An 18,522-nucleotide genomic window follows, 5' to 3' on the forward strand; every position below is an offset into this window, starting at 1 on the left:
AATAGCGAGCCAAACCACTGCAATCGTAATGCAAACTCCGCCTCACATAAGGACGCCCACTTTACTATACGCACATCCGTAATACTTAGCAGAATAGGGAAACCATCGGTACAATGGAGTACCATCGCAGCCTCACGCACACTTGCACAAGCTCTGACCTTACTCAGAAATTGCTAACAGCCACGCACGCTATGAGACCTCACACTGCGTATGGCTTCGGCAGTGGATAATTATGCACGTCCCTGAAACGGCTGCATTCAGCCGACCCCCCTTCCCCATTACCACCCACAAACGGCACTTCCTGTCAGTCACTCTGCGATGGTTGTGCGTAGTCATTGCGATTGCAATAGATAGCTCGCACATGTGCACTTCAATACATACGCAGGATGCAACAATCAGCCACCTGCATACAATGCAGAGATACGTGGCATACCGGCAGATAGTCACATCAGTATAAGGTAGTAAGAATACTGCCACGGTCAGACGGAAAGCGGCCACGCATGTCTCAGAATCAGGACCTTTATGTTAGTCTGCAAATAATGAATCTATGCATAATGCACAGTGGGCAGGCGTAGTATACAGACATATATACTTTCTAACCCCCGTGTCATCTGCACAATGTCAGCGGTTATGAATTTTATACTGTATATTGTATGTTTTCTACCCGTAGAATGCAGACCCTTCTGACTCTATATCCAACTGTGCACCATACCCACAGTGTACAGAGAGAGGTCTCTACATTTGTTATATATTCAGCTACTGTCATATACTCTTTATAAGGGAGTGTATCTAACTGTAGAAACCTGCTTACAGATGACCCCTCACTCCGGTCTGCTTAGTCAGATGGCTCCTATATTTCACCACAGATACACTGTAACACAACTATTATATTAACACACTTCTGACACTAGCTAAACCCACCAGCCCTAGCCATCGTCCAGCTGCTATTCAGCATCAGAAGCCTCGCCCACCGGATCCCACAGTCCTTTTATCCTCCCCACACATCCCAAACCAATCACACCCATGTAATGCACCTGTGTGTATAACCCCTCTTACAGGTAACAGCAGGATATTTAGCACTGTCTGCCCCGGGATGTAGTTAATAGACCGGCGGACTACATGCCGCCGGTCTCTATCCCGACAACTAAAGCCCGACATGGGACTGAAGATAGACGTTGCAATATAGACGTCTATCTTAATCCTGACGCCGGAATACAGAAGGACGTCGGACTGATCGAGGTAAGTCCGGGCGTCTTAGCACTTAGCAGCGAGGAGGGGGGTTAGGTTTAGGGACTCCCAGGGAGAGTTAGGGTCAGGCACCCCCTGGGAAGGGTTAGGGTAGGCTAGGGACAGGGGGGTTAGGCACCCCTCCCGGGAGGGTTAGGTTTAGGGTGCGGGAAGGGAGGGTTAGGGTTAGGCACCACCCTGGGAGTCTTAGGGTTAGGCACCACTAAAGGAGGGTTAGGGTTATTGGGGGGGGGGATAGGGAAAGGTTAGGGTACTTACCAGCCCTAGTTGGGATCTTGTCCTGTCGGGCTTCTGTAGTCGGGATTTGAACCGGTGGCTAAATAGCCGGCAGTATTTTATACCCATTCCTCTGCCCCTTATTCCTGGGACATGAGTACTGTTCTGGACAACAGAACGTGGCAAAGTACCCCCTTTGCCACACTCACCCATTGTGTAAGTGTGGTTTAACTATAAAGAAGAAATGCCAATAAAGCTGGACTATTCTTATAACGTAACCGATGTTTCTGGTTTGCTTTGGGAACACTACACCCTTTACATACTGTCTGTAGTTAGCTGGATACAAAGAATTTTGAAAAAAACTAAATCTTACATCGTCATTCTTACATTATCACTTTGAACCTTTCACATAAAGCGTTATGGTGCATACACACGATCAGATTTTTCCTTCAGATATGAACGATAACGATTTAAAAATCGTTCAGTCGTTCATATCTGAAGGAAAATCGTTCATATCTGACATGCCTGAACGATGGACGATCAACGATGCGCGTTCCCGTTTGTCAGATAACGATATCTGACATCTGATGTGTTTGCAGTCAGACTTGGACGATTCCATTCATTTTAATGCAGTCAAAAATCGTTCAATCGTTCAAATCGTTCAAAACTTTGGTAAAATCGTTCAAATCGTTCAGTCGTTCAGTCGTTCAGTCGTTCATCTAAGAAATCTGACAAGTCTGACAAATCTGACCGTGTGTACGCTCCATAAGTCGGAGAAAAGCGAAAAGCCGAGCGTGTTTCCGGGTAAGTGACTTGCCACTAATTACCTCCGCACAGAAGGGACGGGAATAATCAAGCATCATGCCGGCTGCATCTCAAGGCACTGCAGGGTCACTTACTTAAGGCTCTGTGTATTCTGTTTCATCTGTGAAGAGGGATATATTATTCATCAACCAGAACTATCAGGTTTTACTTTCTGCAGTTCATCTTGTATTTGCAGATGTGTTTTTGTTTTTTTCTTTCTTTCTTTTCAATTTATTGTCCCCGCACATATTTTTCAGGAGACGGGAATGTACCCCGCATTCAAGGAGATGATTGCAGAGTACTGTTGGTTCAACCGATGTAAGTACCGAGAAGAAGAGCAGAAGGCTGAGTGCGTTCTTAGGGATTCCCAGTACACGGATATCTCTGAGAAAATGTATACTGCTCAGATATAAGGTTTCCTATAGCACTACTGAATATTCACCACCTTTCCACATTATTAAATGTACAATCTACACCCTTTCAAAGGACAGTAAATGTAATTTATGTTCTTTATGGGAATTCTTGCACAGAGTCGCACACTATTCCGATATGAGCGCAGTTGGACGTTGTTTTAAGTACTGCGCATGTGGTTCATATAAAGATAGCCGAGACGGATTTCTACACCGTAAGAAAATGCAAATATAACAATAACCCTTATTGTTATTAATGTCCTTTATTTAGAAAGCGCCAACATATTACGCACACTGGGCCTGATTCAGAGTTGGGAATAGAGTGAGATATCTCTCTCAACTGATCATCTTGGTGAGACCATGCTGCACTGCAGGTGGGGCAGATTTAAAATGTGCAGAGAGATTTAGATTTGGTGGGGAGGTGTCCAAACTGACATGTAAATTGTAGAGTAATAATAAAGCTGTGCAGTGTTTGTGGGCTACATACAAAAGCAGCCAGTATTTACCCCACATGCCAAAAAAAATTACGTATTTACACTCCTTGCATTGCAACATGGTTTGTCCAGGTACACAGTTAAGTGCTATCTCTCTCTATTCCCAACTCTGAATCAGGCCCACTGTTTATTAAGGGGATCATTATACAAATAATAAATAACATGCAATAATATAAAATAGAAGGTAAAGACATACATTCTGATATTGATGCTGTCCTCTGGCGTGAGCTGCAGGAGGCGTGATGTAGCCATTGTGGTCACACCTCCCCACACAACGAATCGCATCATCGTGCCCCCCCCATACCATACAAAGACAAGATTCCTCGCTTTGTCAGGTGTGGGGCGGTGAGGGGTCGGGCGGGCCACAATGGCGCATCTCATTGCAAAGCGGGCAGGGGTAAACAGGTGGGAGCTGATTGCAGGAGACTTGCCTACTCTTCTGGGAGAACCTGGGAGAGAAGGTTAGTATGGCCTGCCCAAATGACAGAGGTGTGTGGAACAACTGATACATCACATACAGTAGCAGAATAATAATTGAGAGTTGTTGGTGGGAACAGTGAATGTGGCTACTATAAGATAGAAGCGTTATCAGCCATCAATGTTAAACAGCCATAGAAATAACTCGTGTTGATCCATTTGATCAAATTGGTAATGAAAACGTATGGCTAAAATGAGTGCCGTAATCTGACCACATGGTGGCACTATACTCTTGTTCTATGTGCATAATTGTTTTATCTCCTTATAACAGTTAATATAGAGAATATGACTCCACATAAAACAAATGTAGGATACTGCATATGAGGCCCTAGAACCCCCCGATGCAGAAATAGAAACTCCCTACAGAACAGTCCTATGTAATTTTAAGATGTTCAGCTGGAATAATGTACATACGTCATTGACAAGCAGTATGTGTACCCTGGAATGCCAATGCAGAAGATCAACCAGTAAAAGCATTTCACAGGTGTCGGCAGCATAACTTTAAACATGGTGGTTAAAAATCTACAGTAACATTTGTACAAAGTCAATAGTTTTACTGTTTTTCAAATTTCTTTTGTACAACTATATAAGGACTGTGCTGCAATAGGGCCAATGAATAGCTTTAAACTTCATCAGCTGTTGATAAATCAGTGGTGAAAGCTGTTAGTCTTACGGTTCGCCAAAGAAGAATGATTTAAGAATTACTCATAACTGTCAAAATACTGACAGATCCATTCACTCAACCCCCAAGTGACCTATTGACCATCCATATGCATGATTATATTAGATGGCCCCAATTGCTCTGTGCTCAAGCTGGATGAGCAGATCACATAGGGACCATTGTTGAGGTAATCTGATAACCAATCACCGGCATATAGCAGTCATTCACCGACCAGATCTGCTGCCAGTCCTGATCAGCATCTTACTGATTCTAATCAAATTGATTGGAATTGCTGGTTGTTTTGAGCTGCAGCTGTTAGTCTACAGCAGGGGTCTTCAAACTTGGCCCTCCAGATGCTGTGGAACTACACATCCCAGCATGCACTGCACATAGTTTTAGCATGCTGTTATATCAAAAAGGTGGCAGTGCATGCTCGGATGTGTAGTTCCACAGCAGCTGGAGGGCCAAGTTTGAAGACCCCTGGTCTACAGTTTGGTGTGAAGCAGCCACATGGGCTGTCCAGCTCATCACATGCAATTGCAGCTTTATTTTGTTATCTCTTAATTAGTTGTTGTTTTTATTGATTATATTTCTGTGTTTTCTTACCAGTAACAAATGGCCAATTGCAGCAACTTTCTCAAGCCTCAGAAACCAGCTCTTCCATTTCTTCTTATTCTTCCGGAGCTCCTCATGGTGCCGTTAATGGATATCACCAAGCACTTATTTCCAGTCCAGCCTTGTACGAGCCAGGGATGGTGGACGTGGGCATTTCTACTGAGGCTTCACTTGAACCCAACTACTTGGGCAGTTCGGAGTCTGCCATACAGCCAGATCTCCATGTGTCTTCATCAGGGTTCTCCGAAGGACCTCATAAAATGGGGAAGATCATAAGTGAAACCCAGAGAACTGTGCACCCCACTCTTCTTCTTAAAGACACTGCCATACGGTCGGAGAGCTTTCTAGAATCTCAGATCAAGAAGAAGCAGAGGAAATCATCCAGAGATTTCCCAGGCTCGGAATCTCCAAAGACAGCATTACTATTGGCTCTTAGCAAACCTCGAAAGCCTATCAAGAGATCTCAGAGCTATATTACTCTTTGGGGTGAGTTTTTAAAAATGTTCCATCTAGGTTCTACAGATGTCTCAACATACATCTATCCTCAAATCACACCAAATAGCCCCGTTTGGCATGCAATGAACTTTGCGACTAAGCCGCACCATAGTGTACTTCTCACCATAGGTGTAACATTGTGCTAAATCTGCAACTTTATACCAATTTCATTGCATCATAATAAATACTAATCTAGTGTGCCTAATACAATTTAAGAGACTTTGTATGCGGCAGTGATGCGAATAAGACTCTAAATTTAGGAAAAAGTACTAGTCCTGGAAATGCTACATGTGGTGAGGCGTCTAAGTCGCGTCATGCATCTTGTGCCATGTTGCACCATGCGCCTCGTGCCACATTGCACCATGCGCCTCGTACCACATTGCCCCATGCGCCTCTTCCACATTGCCCCATGCACCTCGTACCACATTGCCCCATGTGCCTCGTGCCACATTGCACCGTGCAATAAGGATAGGTGATTGAGGACACATCTGTATGTCTTAATTATTTATTTTGTAGACTATACCACATATAAGTAGGGGATTTGTTGGACTCTCCTGGATTAATCTTCAACATGGCATTTTGTCTTGACCTATAAATTACTGTATATACAGTCTGTGCATAAAATTGTATATGCTTTATAAACACCTTAATATTTATAATTGATTCATACTTCTGAGTTGAGTCAAGCTGCCACTTCAACGGTCTGTTTCCACTCTTGTAATAATAGATTATTTCCCTTCAATAGGGGGACTGTGGGGACTGTACTTAGAGTTTATACCATATAAGACACCTGCAAGTGTATATGCCCTTAATTAATGTTCATGCATCCTGGGTGCTAGTGATCCTTTAGCCAATAGCTCCTCCATCAATATTTCCTCTTGGAAAAATAGGCATTTTCCTTAAGAGCAAAAAGACAGTGAGAAGGATAAGCAGACCTAAATAATGGTACACGCTGCACTGTATTGCCATAGGAATGTGCTAACTCGGCATATGTGGTAAATACAACTATGAATAGCTTGACCCAAACCTTATAAAGCACTAAGAATTATGCGTCTAATTCAGAGTTTGGAGAAAATAAAAAAGGAGCAAACAAGAAGCAATTTGCTCCTGCCTGGTACAAACCATGTTACAAGGCAAAGGGTGAATTTTTTATTATTATTGTTATTATTATTATTTTATTTTGCATGCAGGTAAAATACTGGCTGCTTTTGCATGTAGCGAACTGGGCAACTTTGTTTTTCCACTGGAATTTAGATTAAGCTAGGACACACCTATCACAACTTAAAGGGTTTATTTATGAAGCGGCGCTTCTAATCGTGTTTATGACCTATATTTAAAAGGAAAATGCTTTTACTAGCCGTGTTTTGCTATTAAAAGCATTGCTCTTTTAAATATCGGGCACAATCACGATCAGAAGTGCTGGGTTTTGCAATTAAACCCTTAAATCTCTATACACATTTTAAACTGCCCCATCTACAGAGTGACCACTTCTGTCAACAAATAATTGATACTTATTAGCTAGCAGAGTAAATGACTGTAGTGTAATTAAATAAATGCAATACATGATTTCACTGTCATGTACTCCCCAGTAACTCACAATGCCATTAATCCTCACCCCTGTCAAAGGTGTTCTAAGAGATGGGGTCATACAATGCAGCATGATCCCCAAACAAAGGAGGACATTTATTAAAGCAGGGAGAGAGACAAAGTACCAACCAATCAGCTTCTAACTGTCATTTATCAAATACACCATGCAAAATGGCAGGTAGAAGCTGATTGGTTAGTACTTTATCTCTCTCCAAGCTTTGATAAATCTCCCCCAATAGCTGCTAAAGGGGGCACATAATTTAAAAGAGGGGACTCCAGTTTTTCATTTGTGTGTGACCCCACATTTACAGGTATAGTTATGGGTGTGATAGGGCACATAGTGCCCTCCAATCCATATACAGAAAATGTCTGTTTTCCGGAGCGAAGGGCATATTGGCTGGTAATCACAGGTGATCACCAGACAATAGCTGATAGTGGGTCACATAATGTGAAAGTGGGAACTCCCTGCTTTCAAATACAGTATGGATGCACACTCGGTTGCAGCTGTCATTATGGGGGTGGGGGTGATATTCCACCCGAATACATGGAAAATGGATGTTTTCTATAGCTTAGGGTAATATTGCCTGGTGATCACAAGTAATGTGATAGGCAATATGTACTAAGTGGTCCCATCGTTTAAAAAACAGGACTCACCCTCTTTATAAAATGGGTGCCCCTTAATTATTTGTAGCCAAGTTGTTGGAGATCTTCCCCCATGCCTAAGCTACATTATATTTCTATAGTGCAACTGGTTAATGTTTGCTGATCAGTGTGATTACCAGACATCGGGGCAGATTTATTAAGCTCCGGAAAGTGATAAAGTGTAGAGAGATAAAGTACCAACCAATCAGCCCCTAACTGTCATTTTTCAAACACAGCCTGTAACATGACAGTTAGGAGCTGAGTAGTCGGTCGTTAATCACTCTCCACTTTATCACTTTCCAGAGCTTAGTACATCTCCATTAACTCCATGGGGGTACGTTCATCTTTCTAGATGGTGGGGTTAGGGAATTAGAGGGACTTAAAGTCCATCACCCACCACTTTCATATTTTCTTTTTTTTGTAAAGTGACGTCAGCTCTCATGCCGTGACTAGGTAGCACCGAGCTTCTTTTTGTTCCACTTTTTACCTTCAAATGTGTCCTATACGCTAAGCGATGTGATTAAAATGATATGTTGCATTCCTAAATTCTGTGTGCAGCTGCCGGTGTATCTGAATGCGAAATGCTACGTTACAGTGTTACAGACGCTGACATTGTAACGTAGCATTTCGCATGCAGATACAGCCGCAGTCGCACACAGAATATAGGCATCCCCTTTGTCATTTTAATCAGCATAACCTGCTTGTGTGCGTCCTATTCACATCGCTTTGCACATTTGAAGGGAAATAGTTGCACGAAAAGACGCTCGGAGCTACTGAGTCGCACAGCGTTCACACATTATGTTTAACGTGACTTGTAGTGCTTGGAGGTAAGATCTATGTGGACACATCTGTAGGTGAAAGGATCAATAATCACTCAAATGTAACCAATGTGTTACTGGTTGGTGTTATATACACAGGATGGCTTCTGTGAAAACAAACAGAAAATATTTAATGAGCATAAATAAAATACATATGAAAATGCATTGAAACACATTAAAAAAAAAAATTAAACATAGAATGTGGGGCTAGAAATAAAGTGAATGTGACTGCTGAGAAAAGCTACCGTTAATTTCCCATTCAAACGTAAGCTCATGTGATTCTTTGATAAGCGAATAAAAACAGTTCTGTTCCCTGGTTTTATATTGTGCAGTTTACGGAAGGACTCTGTGGATAGAGTATGGCTCCTCCGAGGTACAGAAACCGAGCCCCGAAGTACTCACTGCTTATCTTGTGAACAGATAGACAAGTGCCTATCCTCTCAGCACACTGTGAAAGGGACCTGAATATGTCCAGATAGATATGAGAGGGTATAGTCTGCAGTGCTGCCCCCTGCTGGGCAAGTCTGGCCGCACTAAACATTACCTGCTCTTTTTTGCTGTGCTCATTAGCCTGCTCTTAACCCTTCACTGTGCGAAGCAAGCGCAGTGAATAGTCCAGTAGATGATTAGGTGCAGCATGGAATGGCAGAAAGGATATACAATCACTCAGCATGCATGTCATCATTCAGTTGGCATGAGTTGACAATTTAGCATTTTGTTTATAGCCTGTTGAACGTTGGTCAGCGCGTTTCGCCCTTCTCCAAGGTTTTTATCAAATCATACTTAGTTACTCTCTTCGGGTAGTCCCCAGAAGAGTGGGTGGATCTCTCGTATCCTGCCCACTTCCTAGTGAAGTGGGCAGAATGGGGCGATAATATTGGGAACTGCGTTTCGTAGTGAGGGGGAAGGGCTATTATGATAGGATACGCCTAATGACGTAAAGAGCCTTCTGAGTGGTCATCTGCATCTTCTCTCCGAGCTTCTCCCAGGGAGGAGAAATCAAATATTGGCTAGTATACAGGTAGGATAGGTTTGTTTTTGTTTTTTCTTTTATTACCCATTACAGCAGAGGACGATTGAGGCTCATCCTCCACAGTCTTGCTGTATAACCGGAGGATGAGCCCCACGTCCTCTGCAGTGAAGGGGTTAAAGAAGAATGCCACTCAAAACTAAATGAAGGCTCTAGAATTAAAAAAGGTGCGCATACAATGCAGACGCCCTTCATCCACTGTAGTCGTCATTCATCTGTATTACTTTTTATATATATATTTTAACTCTTACATTGCCAACACAGATCTTAATTGCTGTCTTACTAAATGTCCTTTCATGTAGAAGCCCGAAAGAAGAAGAAAAAAGAGAAGATCCCCTCGCTGGAAAGTGACGGCCTACAGCGTTCAAAAACCTTCATGAATTTATTTTTCAAAGGCAGCCGTGGAAAGCAAAATGGAGAGAAGAGTAAGGAGACCTCTACCCCGGATTCCAAGAGAAGAGCCAGATCACCATCACAGAGTGACCCAGAGAAAGGTAGAGATCCTTCATACAACCACGCTCCTAATATTTGCTCCATTTTATCAGATAGAACAGTAGAAAAGCATACTAAGGAGGCGATGTGGCCTTTCTGGAACAGCACATATCATTGCCGGCATGGCAAGGTTTACCTCACATCCCATAGAGGTATTACTATTGTTGCCAATATGCGCCATCTGGGCATCACAGTGATGTCTGGCGACACATCGATTGAATTCACCCTTTACTGACAAAGGGCCTGATTCAGCAAGGAACGCACAGGAGAGAACGCACGCACTTGGCCGATGTTTTTGCACTGCTTATGCATCGCACTGCGCATGCGCGGACTAGCCAGTGCGATCGGGTTAGGGTATGTAGACTACACGCAGTGTGTACGCACTACGCAGACCCTTCTGAAACTGATTGACAAGTAGTGCAGTTTGTGGGTGGTGACGGGTGGTGGTCAGGCGAACGCAGGCGTTATAACGCCATTATAGGGGTGTGCATAATTAAGGCAGTGCGACGGCATACACAGCCATACCTAAGCTGTACACAGGAAGCGCCCAAATTCCTGCGGCAGGTCAGGTCACCCACTATTGTGCTAATGGGTCTGATGGTTCTCGATGTTTACGCTATCTTGCGTGCTGATTAGGCTGTGCGTAAAGGTAGGTGGGCGGCTTAGTATGGGGCTGGGCGTCTGCATCTTGTCCTGCGGTTTCCGTACGTATGCATTGATTAGCATATTCTCGCAGCGGACAGGTGCATGCGTCCTTCAGCGTGCGTTCCATGGTGACTCAGGCCCAAAGTCTGCCGCATTAGCACTGATGCAAATATACATGAGCGGCCGTATCTGTGGTACAAGCACATAAAAGTGTGTGGCTAAATCTGAGGGACCCAGATGTTTGGCGCTCAGGCTTTAAGGCTAGATCCACCTGGGCACCGTTAACGTGGTTGGTTGATGACTACATTCACCGTCCAATGCAACCATCATCTGACCGCATTTCCTGCCCATAATACAGATGCTGAGCGGGATCAGCGTTTCTTTTCAATCCGTACTCGCTGGATTATAGACGCCCGCCATGTGTGACACCACCTCTTCAGCCGTCAGAATTGCAGAATGCGGATTTATGTGAACGTTGCTGTTATTGAATATTCTGCAACTGAACTGTGATGAATTTGCTGCATCCAAGTTGTGGTGACATCTCCCCATCCTGTCTTAGAGATGTTCCACCCACTTATAAAATGTCATAGCACTAATATAATATCTGGGCAAAGAGTGGTCAGAAAATGAGCAGTGGGAATGAAATGTAATAAATACTAATCCTCTTGGCTGGTTACTGGCCTCATTTTTGTAGAGAACGAAGATATTGACGGTATATACTGTATATTCTGCTTACTGGACGCAGCTAGTTATAGCTTTCCAAGTAACGAAATACAGTATCAGCTGCTACCGCCTGCGCTGTCACACTGCATTTTGAATTTTAAAATACACTACAGTGCTGTCGCAGTGACACCTTACCTAGCAGTAAGCCTGTCACTGGTAAGAAGGATTTGGAGACCAATCCAATTTTTGTCTCGTAATCTGATCCTATATTTGATTGGCTTCCTGTTTGGATTACCTCTAGTGAACCTGACCTGATAGACAAAAAAAAAATTTTGTTCAGAATTTGAATAGTGCAGAATTAAAGAGCCAAAAACATAGCTATATCTATAGCCAAGTTAAATAGCATGCGCGCAAAAATGGGGCATGGCCTAGCGGTCACAAGACCATGCCCCTTTTTTGTGCGCACGCCTTTGGTATGATATTTGCAGGAGCATGACCTTGTGTCACACCCCTGTTTTTAGTCACGCTGGGGGCGAGCCCAGCACATTGAAAATACACATTTGACATTATCTTTTTACATAATCTTCCCAATATAATATTTTCACTTTTGAAGTGAAAGAAAAAGCCGAGCAATATAGAAAACATTGAAAAAGCCACGTTCACATAAAATACACAGAAACAAGCCACATCCACATAAAATGTTGTAAAAACCACAGCCACTTAAAATACACCTTGAAATCCAGAACCACATAAAATACATTGAAAAAGCAAGATTCACATAATACACACTTCAGCTCCTCCATGTGTCACTCCAGCCCCCTCCATTAACATTCCAGCCCACATTCATGTGTCATTGCAGCCCCCCCATGTCACTGCAGCGGGCCCTCATGTGTCACTCCAGCCACCCCCCACCCCACCCCAGAGTTATCTCAACAGTTCCACTCTGCCCCCATAAGCATGAAAGCAGGCATCATCCCCCAGCTCTCAGGCTGCCCCCCCACTGGCTCTCAGACATTAGTTCCCATTATGCTGTGGCCCCTGTAGTTATACCCCATATGCAGTGCCCCTCTATGGTTGTGCCTATTAAGCAATGCCCCCAGTAGTTGTGGCCCTTATGCAGTGCTCCCTATAGCTGTGCCCATTTTGCAATGCCCCCAGTAGTTGTGCCCCTTCTGCAGTGCCCCCTGTAGTTGTGCCCATTAAGCAATGCCCCCAGTAGTTGTGGCCCTTATTCAATGCCCCCAGTAGTTGTGGGCCTTATGCAATGCCCCCTGTTGCTGTGCCCATTTTGCAATGCCCCAAGTAGTTGTGCCCCTTCTGCAGTGCCCCCTGTAGTTGTGCCCATTAAGCAATGCCCCCAATAGTTGTGGCCCTTATGCAATGCCCCTTGTAGCTGTGCCAATTATGCAATGCCACCAGTAGTGCCCATTCTGCAATGCCCCCTGTTGTAGTGCCCCTCCTGCAATGCTCCATGTAGTTGTGCCCCCAGTACTAGCTCCCCCTCCCCGCCCACACCCCTATGAAGAAATGTACCTGTCTTCATGCTGGCACTGCTCCATGCCGTCGGGGCTCCCGAGTCCCGCCGTCGCTGCTGCTGATGTTTCCACTGCCTGCTGGATCTAACTGGATCCAACAGGCGCTCAGCTCCTCACATCATGACGTCACCTGCGCACTGCATCACAGGGAACGCTGGCCTCTGAAGCGATCAGAGCCTTCTTTAACCTCTGATCGTTTCAGAAGCCAGCGTTCACAGATCCAGAGGGAGTCTGCCGAGTCATGAGCCGCATCGGAAAAAACCTCATGCGACTCGAGAGCCGTAGGTTGGCCACCAATGGAGTAGTGCTACACACAACTCCTGGAAAATGGCCGCCGGCGTTTTGCGCATGCGCAATAGGAAATCACTGTGAAAATGGTTGCTGCACTATTTTCTCGCAGACCAAGTGACGGGAGGTCAGTGTTTGGGGGTGGTGACGGGGGGTGCTTGGAGAAACGCAGGCATCTGTCTGCTTGAACGCTGTTAAATGGGCGTGCATAAATTAGCCACTGCATCGGCATACGCAGCTTGAGTACTCACTGTGTGCAACGAGGTTAGCAATTTCTGAATAAGGTCAGACCTGTTGTAATTGTACATGAGGGGCCGATGTTACACCATGTTCCTGATGTATATGCAGCAATGCAAGGATGTGAGATAGAGGTAGTGGGCGTCTCTATGCTGGCTGTGCAATGGCTTTGCGATTGCAGTCATTAGCATATTGTCGCAGCAGACCTGCGTGCATAATCGCAGCTGTGATCGCAATAGTGATCCGTAGTGAATCAGGCCCTCTGCCGGTTCCATTGGATTATCACCTGATTGATTGGTTTCCTACGGTGGCGACATTTCCGTACACTCTCAAAGAGGTAAAAAGAAAGGTGTTCAGGTGCTGTTGGTGGAACCAAGTTGTCCAAGATGGATATGGTGCAGTACACGGGCTTTCATACTGTCACTGACTTGAATAGCGTGGCAGTGGAAGTCATGAAAAATAGTTCTCTGATAGTGTTATTGAAAACATGTTCAAAGCTACCAAGCCTCTTTCTGGTAGGAATTATCGTAGGGTTTGGATCATACTTGTCTACTTTTGGAAAAGCTTTTCAGGGAGAATGTGAAAGCAGCGTCTATGAGCGCGCATTACAGTGGGCGTGTACCATTACATCTGAGAGGCATGTCATAAAATTGACTTACATCCAAATGTAAACCAGCCCAAAAGCAGTCAGTAAGATCTATTTGTTGATGAATACACACTGATACTTTTCAGAAAATGCATGTAGCCATAGGGATCATTGTGCCTTATAAACAATGATCCCATTTGAATGTATATACCTCTGTTTTTTTTATATACCAGCTTCATAATGGGGGTAAGGATGAAATGAGGGAGATTGGTAGACTCTTCAGGGAGACAGGGAGATTGCTGCTATTTTCAGGGAGTCTCCCTGACAATGAGGGAGAGCTGGCAAGTATAGTTTGGATTTATGTTTGTTTATATGAAGACGATGTTCTAGACTTCATTTCCGTTAGTCCATTTGCTCCTTTTTCATAGTGTAATTTATATAGTGGATTGAAACTAATTTCTTTGAAGGTTCAGGCTTCTGCTTTTTACGGTTTCTTACTGGAGGTACATAATTTTCTGCAGGGGGTGATGCATTTGAGACCATCTTTCAGTCCTCCTCTAGAACCTTGGGACTTCAATTGGAGAGTTGGGACATAACCTACATTTTAACCACTTGACTCTCTGTAAAGGGCGGCGTAATATGTATGTATATAAATAACTGTTAATTAATAAATAAATACATTCACCAATGTACAATGTATACCTCTTGAGAGCTGAAGTACTCTGTCCCTAGGCTGTGGATGCTGCCATGGTAGGCTTGGATTCATCTTTGTATTATTCTAATCAGTTTTATATGAAATCTCAGGAGTATGACAGGGGAGGCTCTGCACATCACTGGGTAGGTCACGCTAGATGCAGGGACTAGTAGGTCTAATAAATGATTATAAGATTATGTTCAGTTTACTCCGAATTTACCAATGCAGACATTATTGATGATGCTTATCGCCTTGTTTCTTGATTAAGAAAAATAAATAAAAAAGTTGCAATAAAAGAAAGAATTTTAAGGTTAAAATTGAATTTCTGCATACCAGTGTTACTGGTCCCTACAACTCCATTAAAGATTGTACAAAGTACTCAGGAAGTAACTTTACGTGGAAAAGTGTACGTTTTGTTGTTGTGCCTGTTTTGTCCTTGTTTATCTCAATAGGCTACCAAAATAAAGCTCTGTCAGTCCTGAAATGTTTTATACTTCCACTAGAGTACCCAAATGTAATTTTGAGAAAAACTATTTATATACAGAATGGGTGATCCTTGTCGCAGGACTCCAGTAAGCTATTTATTTTATATGTGTCTGTAATACTCTTTTCTTTTTTTCCTCTAGTTAACATTGTACAGAAATTTATGACCAGAAGCCTCAAAAAGGGTAATTCAGGGTAACACGGTGTGTGAGAAGATTTGTGTTTCCAGCCTAACAGACATAAAGATGCATAAACCATATTCCTAGTCTGCCAATAGCAGCAAAACAAATATGCCAATCAACTTATTTTTCTCCCATATGTGCAGGTTTACTGAAATCTGAGAATTCAGGTAGGAATGACCAGATATTTACCAAGTTTGCAAACAGCGGAAAGATAATAAACATTTGTTTTAAATACTGCATTGGTCAAGTTAGTGCACCCAGCAGGAACATTCCCATGGGCTTATGACCAGCGTTTCAAGCATTATTATTATCATTAACCTTTCATTATAGAGCACCACAAAGGACTTACAGAGTACATATACAGATATCGTGCAAACATAATGGGATATAAAGTGAATAACATTGTAATGCTGACAAGCTAGATAATTAATAATTAATTATGCATATACAGTCATAATAACAAGAAAGTCAGCTTTGGAAAATAAATAAGTTTTGAGAGCCGGTTTGACACTTTACAAAGAGGTGGAGAGCCTGACAGATTGTGAGTTCTAGTGGTGGGGAGCAGCACCGATAAAATCCTGGTGGCAGGAATGGGAAGATGTTATAAATTGGGAAGAGATGTGGGTAGTCATTGGCAGAGTGAAGCATGGCACTTTATTTGACATCGATTGCCTTATTTGATGTATTAAACCTCCAACCTTATGAGAGTCTTTCAATGACTCTGCTGACCAAAGCTCCAATTATCAACCTCATCAGGGAAATAGTCTAATAGCTTATAGGTTCAGTATGCATGCTTGTTGTCATAATGGGCAGGATTTTACAAATAATGTAAATGCCATTGACAAAGTGAATGGGAATAAATGCTTCAAGCATAGCAAGTCACCTAGTCACCTATAACAGAGGTCCATCTTCAGGGCCGGATTAAGGCTTGTGGGGGCGCCCTCCAAGCCACACGGAGTAAAAACACCCCCCCCCACACCCTGATTACTCACCTGCATCTTGAGTCCCGTGATACATCCAGCAGTCAGAGCGGTTCCTGAGGCCCCACATCAGTGATCAGCGTCACAGACATGATGTGCCACGTGACGCTGATGAGGGGACTCGGGAGCCGCTCTGTACTATATGCAGCAGCGCTGACTGTACTGCTGCATTCAGAAACACAGAGTCGCAGCAGCTGTGCCCCCATCCGGGAACAGGTGCCGCTGGACACTTGTTCTCAGCAGGGTCACACCGACCCTGTGTGGGAGCCCCTCTATGTGTGGGCCCCCTGGGACAACCGCCCCTGTCGTCTCTCCTTAATCCGGCCCTGTCCATCTTTATCCATGTTATTTTGTTAAAAGCTTGGGGTATATTAGAATTCCTTTGCCATAACTTACTGCTCAGTGCTTATGTTGTGGTGGGACCACAGCGAATTGTGTGACATCGTTTTTCTTTATATTACAATATAGGGGCCTCTTATTCAGGACACTAAAATAAAGTTTTTAAGGACATTTTTCTTAATTACCGTTTTTTTTAGTATTCATGAAGACACAACACTGATATCTCCTGGTTATGTCTGCCTGCGTTAATTTCCACACTCCCCATACATTAGTACATTAGTATGGGGATATGGAAATTATGTTATTCATCAAATTCCGAAAATTATGTATTTTCGGAATTTGATGGTGTTACCATACGCCACTGTAAGGTGGCGTATAGCAGGTGACACCTGCTGGCAGCTAGGCAGATCCTCCGCCGGCTCCCTCCGTCACTCTGGTCACTTCTCAGGCCCCGTCTGCTGTGCTGACACTGTGTTCTCCCGGCAGAACACAGTAAAGTTTAGAAAAAAGAAAAACTTTTTTTTTCTAAACTTTACTGTGCTCTGCCGGGAGAACACAGTGTCAGCACAGCAGACGGAGCCTGAGGCTGCTGCAGTGGACACGTAGGTGGGGGACATGGAGGTGAGCGAAGGGGAGGGGGGGGGTTGGGGGACACACAGAATTACTGCAGCTGTAGGCATTGCTGCGCATGCGCTGCTTTTACGGATGTAACAGCACATGCGCAGCACTGATTACAGCTACGGTAAGTTAGAGCAGGCAGGGAAAAGTATCTATTTCCCGAAAAGCTGTCATCGCAAAAATTGCAGCTTTTCGACATAGATACTGATGGAGAGGAGGAATGATGAATTCCTCTGGTAATTAGGTAGAACTCCATGCAAGTTCTAAACCCAATTACCTCCAGAGAATTTTATGTGTTAATGAATAGGCCCCATAGAGAGCACACAAAGGATTACAGTGTATTGTTAAGGAAAAACAAATTTCAATAGTAAGTAATCACAAACACTATTGGGCAGATTCAATTAGCTGCAGGACATAACGCTTGGCTGCAGCTCCCGTGTTTAACGCCCGGAGTAATTTAATTCTTTGCCCATTTCTACAAGCACTAAGCATGCGGCTAGCTCACATTAAATCATACCTCCCAGGTTAAGTGCCCAGAGCTGTGGATTAACCTGCGTAGTGAGCCCCAGAGAGTGCACTTAAGATGGATTTTTTTCTAGCATCTCCTGAGGCTGCAAGGAATAACTTGAGTCCACTTTGAGTGCACCCTTGGGGCTTACCGCCTGAGGTATAAGGCATTAATTGAATAGCTCCAGGTAGAGCTGCAGCCATGCGGTAAGTCCCGCGGCTAATTAAATCTGCCCCTATATGTAGAATAACGTTGCCATTACTTGGGTACAAACGTGGAGTCTATGAGTTTGCAGACCATGAGCCAACAAAATCAGAAAATAGATGTGGAACAGCAAAAAACGTGGCTCAAGGGATATCAAGCTGCCAAATTCCAGTCTTGGTTACACCCCTCAACCCAATCAAGATAAATTCAAATAAAAAAAAATGACTAGAAAATAGGTGCTAAACCCATCTTAGTGTATAACCAATTATCGCAAAATACATCGCCTGTGACAGAAGGACCATATGAAAGAAGTTGGAAGGAACACTGGACAGCCGTGATATATAGGCAGCTGAGTCTAAAGGTTCCGGAGCCCTCAACTCTACATAACATCTACAAGTGCCTATTACAGGACTATCTGGTACAGGTTGAGTCTCCCATATCCAAAATGCTTGGGACCAGGGGTATTTTGGATATCGGAATATTCCGTATTTTGGAATAATTGCATACCATATTGAATGTCTTAGGAATAGGGCCCAAATCTAAACACAGAATGCATTTATGATTCATATAC

At 43.7% G+C, this 18,522-nt stretch overlaps 1 protein-coding gene across 1 annotated transcript in view; it reads left to right on the forward strand.

Annotated features, from left to right (window-relative positions):
- Nucleotides 1–18,522, forward strand: part of PDZD7 (PDZ domain containing 7) — a 113,312-nt gene that overhangs the window by 58,859 nt on the left and 35,931 nt on the right. The window contains exons 6-8 of the mRNA XM_088448670.1: nucleotides 2,526–2,586; nucleotides 4,920–5,411; nucleotides 9,800–9,991. Coding sequence (XP_088304796.1) covers nucleotides 2,526–2,586; nucleotides 4,920–5,411; nucleotides 9,800–9,991 — 745 coding nt within the window. The remainder of the gene's footprint in view (nucleotides 1–2,525; nucleotides 2,587–4,919; nucleotides 5,412–9,799; nucleotides 9,992–18,522) is intronic.

Source organism: Taudactylus pleione, unplaced genomic scaffold (genome assembly GCF_031769625.1).
Source record: "Taudactylus pleione unplaced genomic scaffold, aTauple2 ptg000464l, whole genome shotgun sequence".
NCBI classification, from domain to species: domain Eukaryota; kingdom Metazoa; phylum Chordata; class Amphibia; order Anura; family Myobatrachidae; genus Taudactylus; species Taudactylus pleione.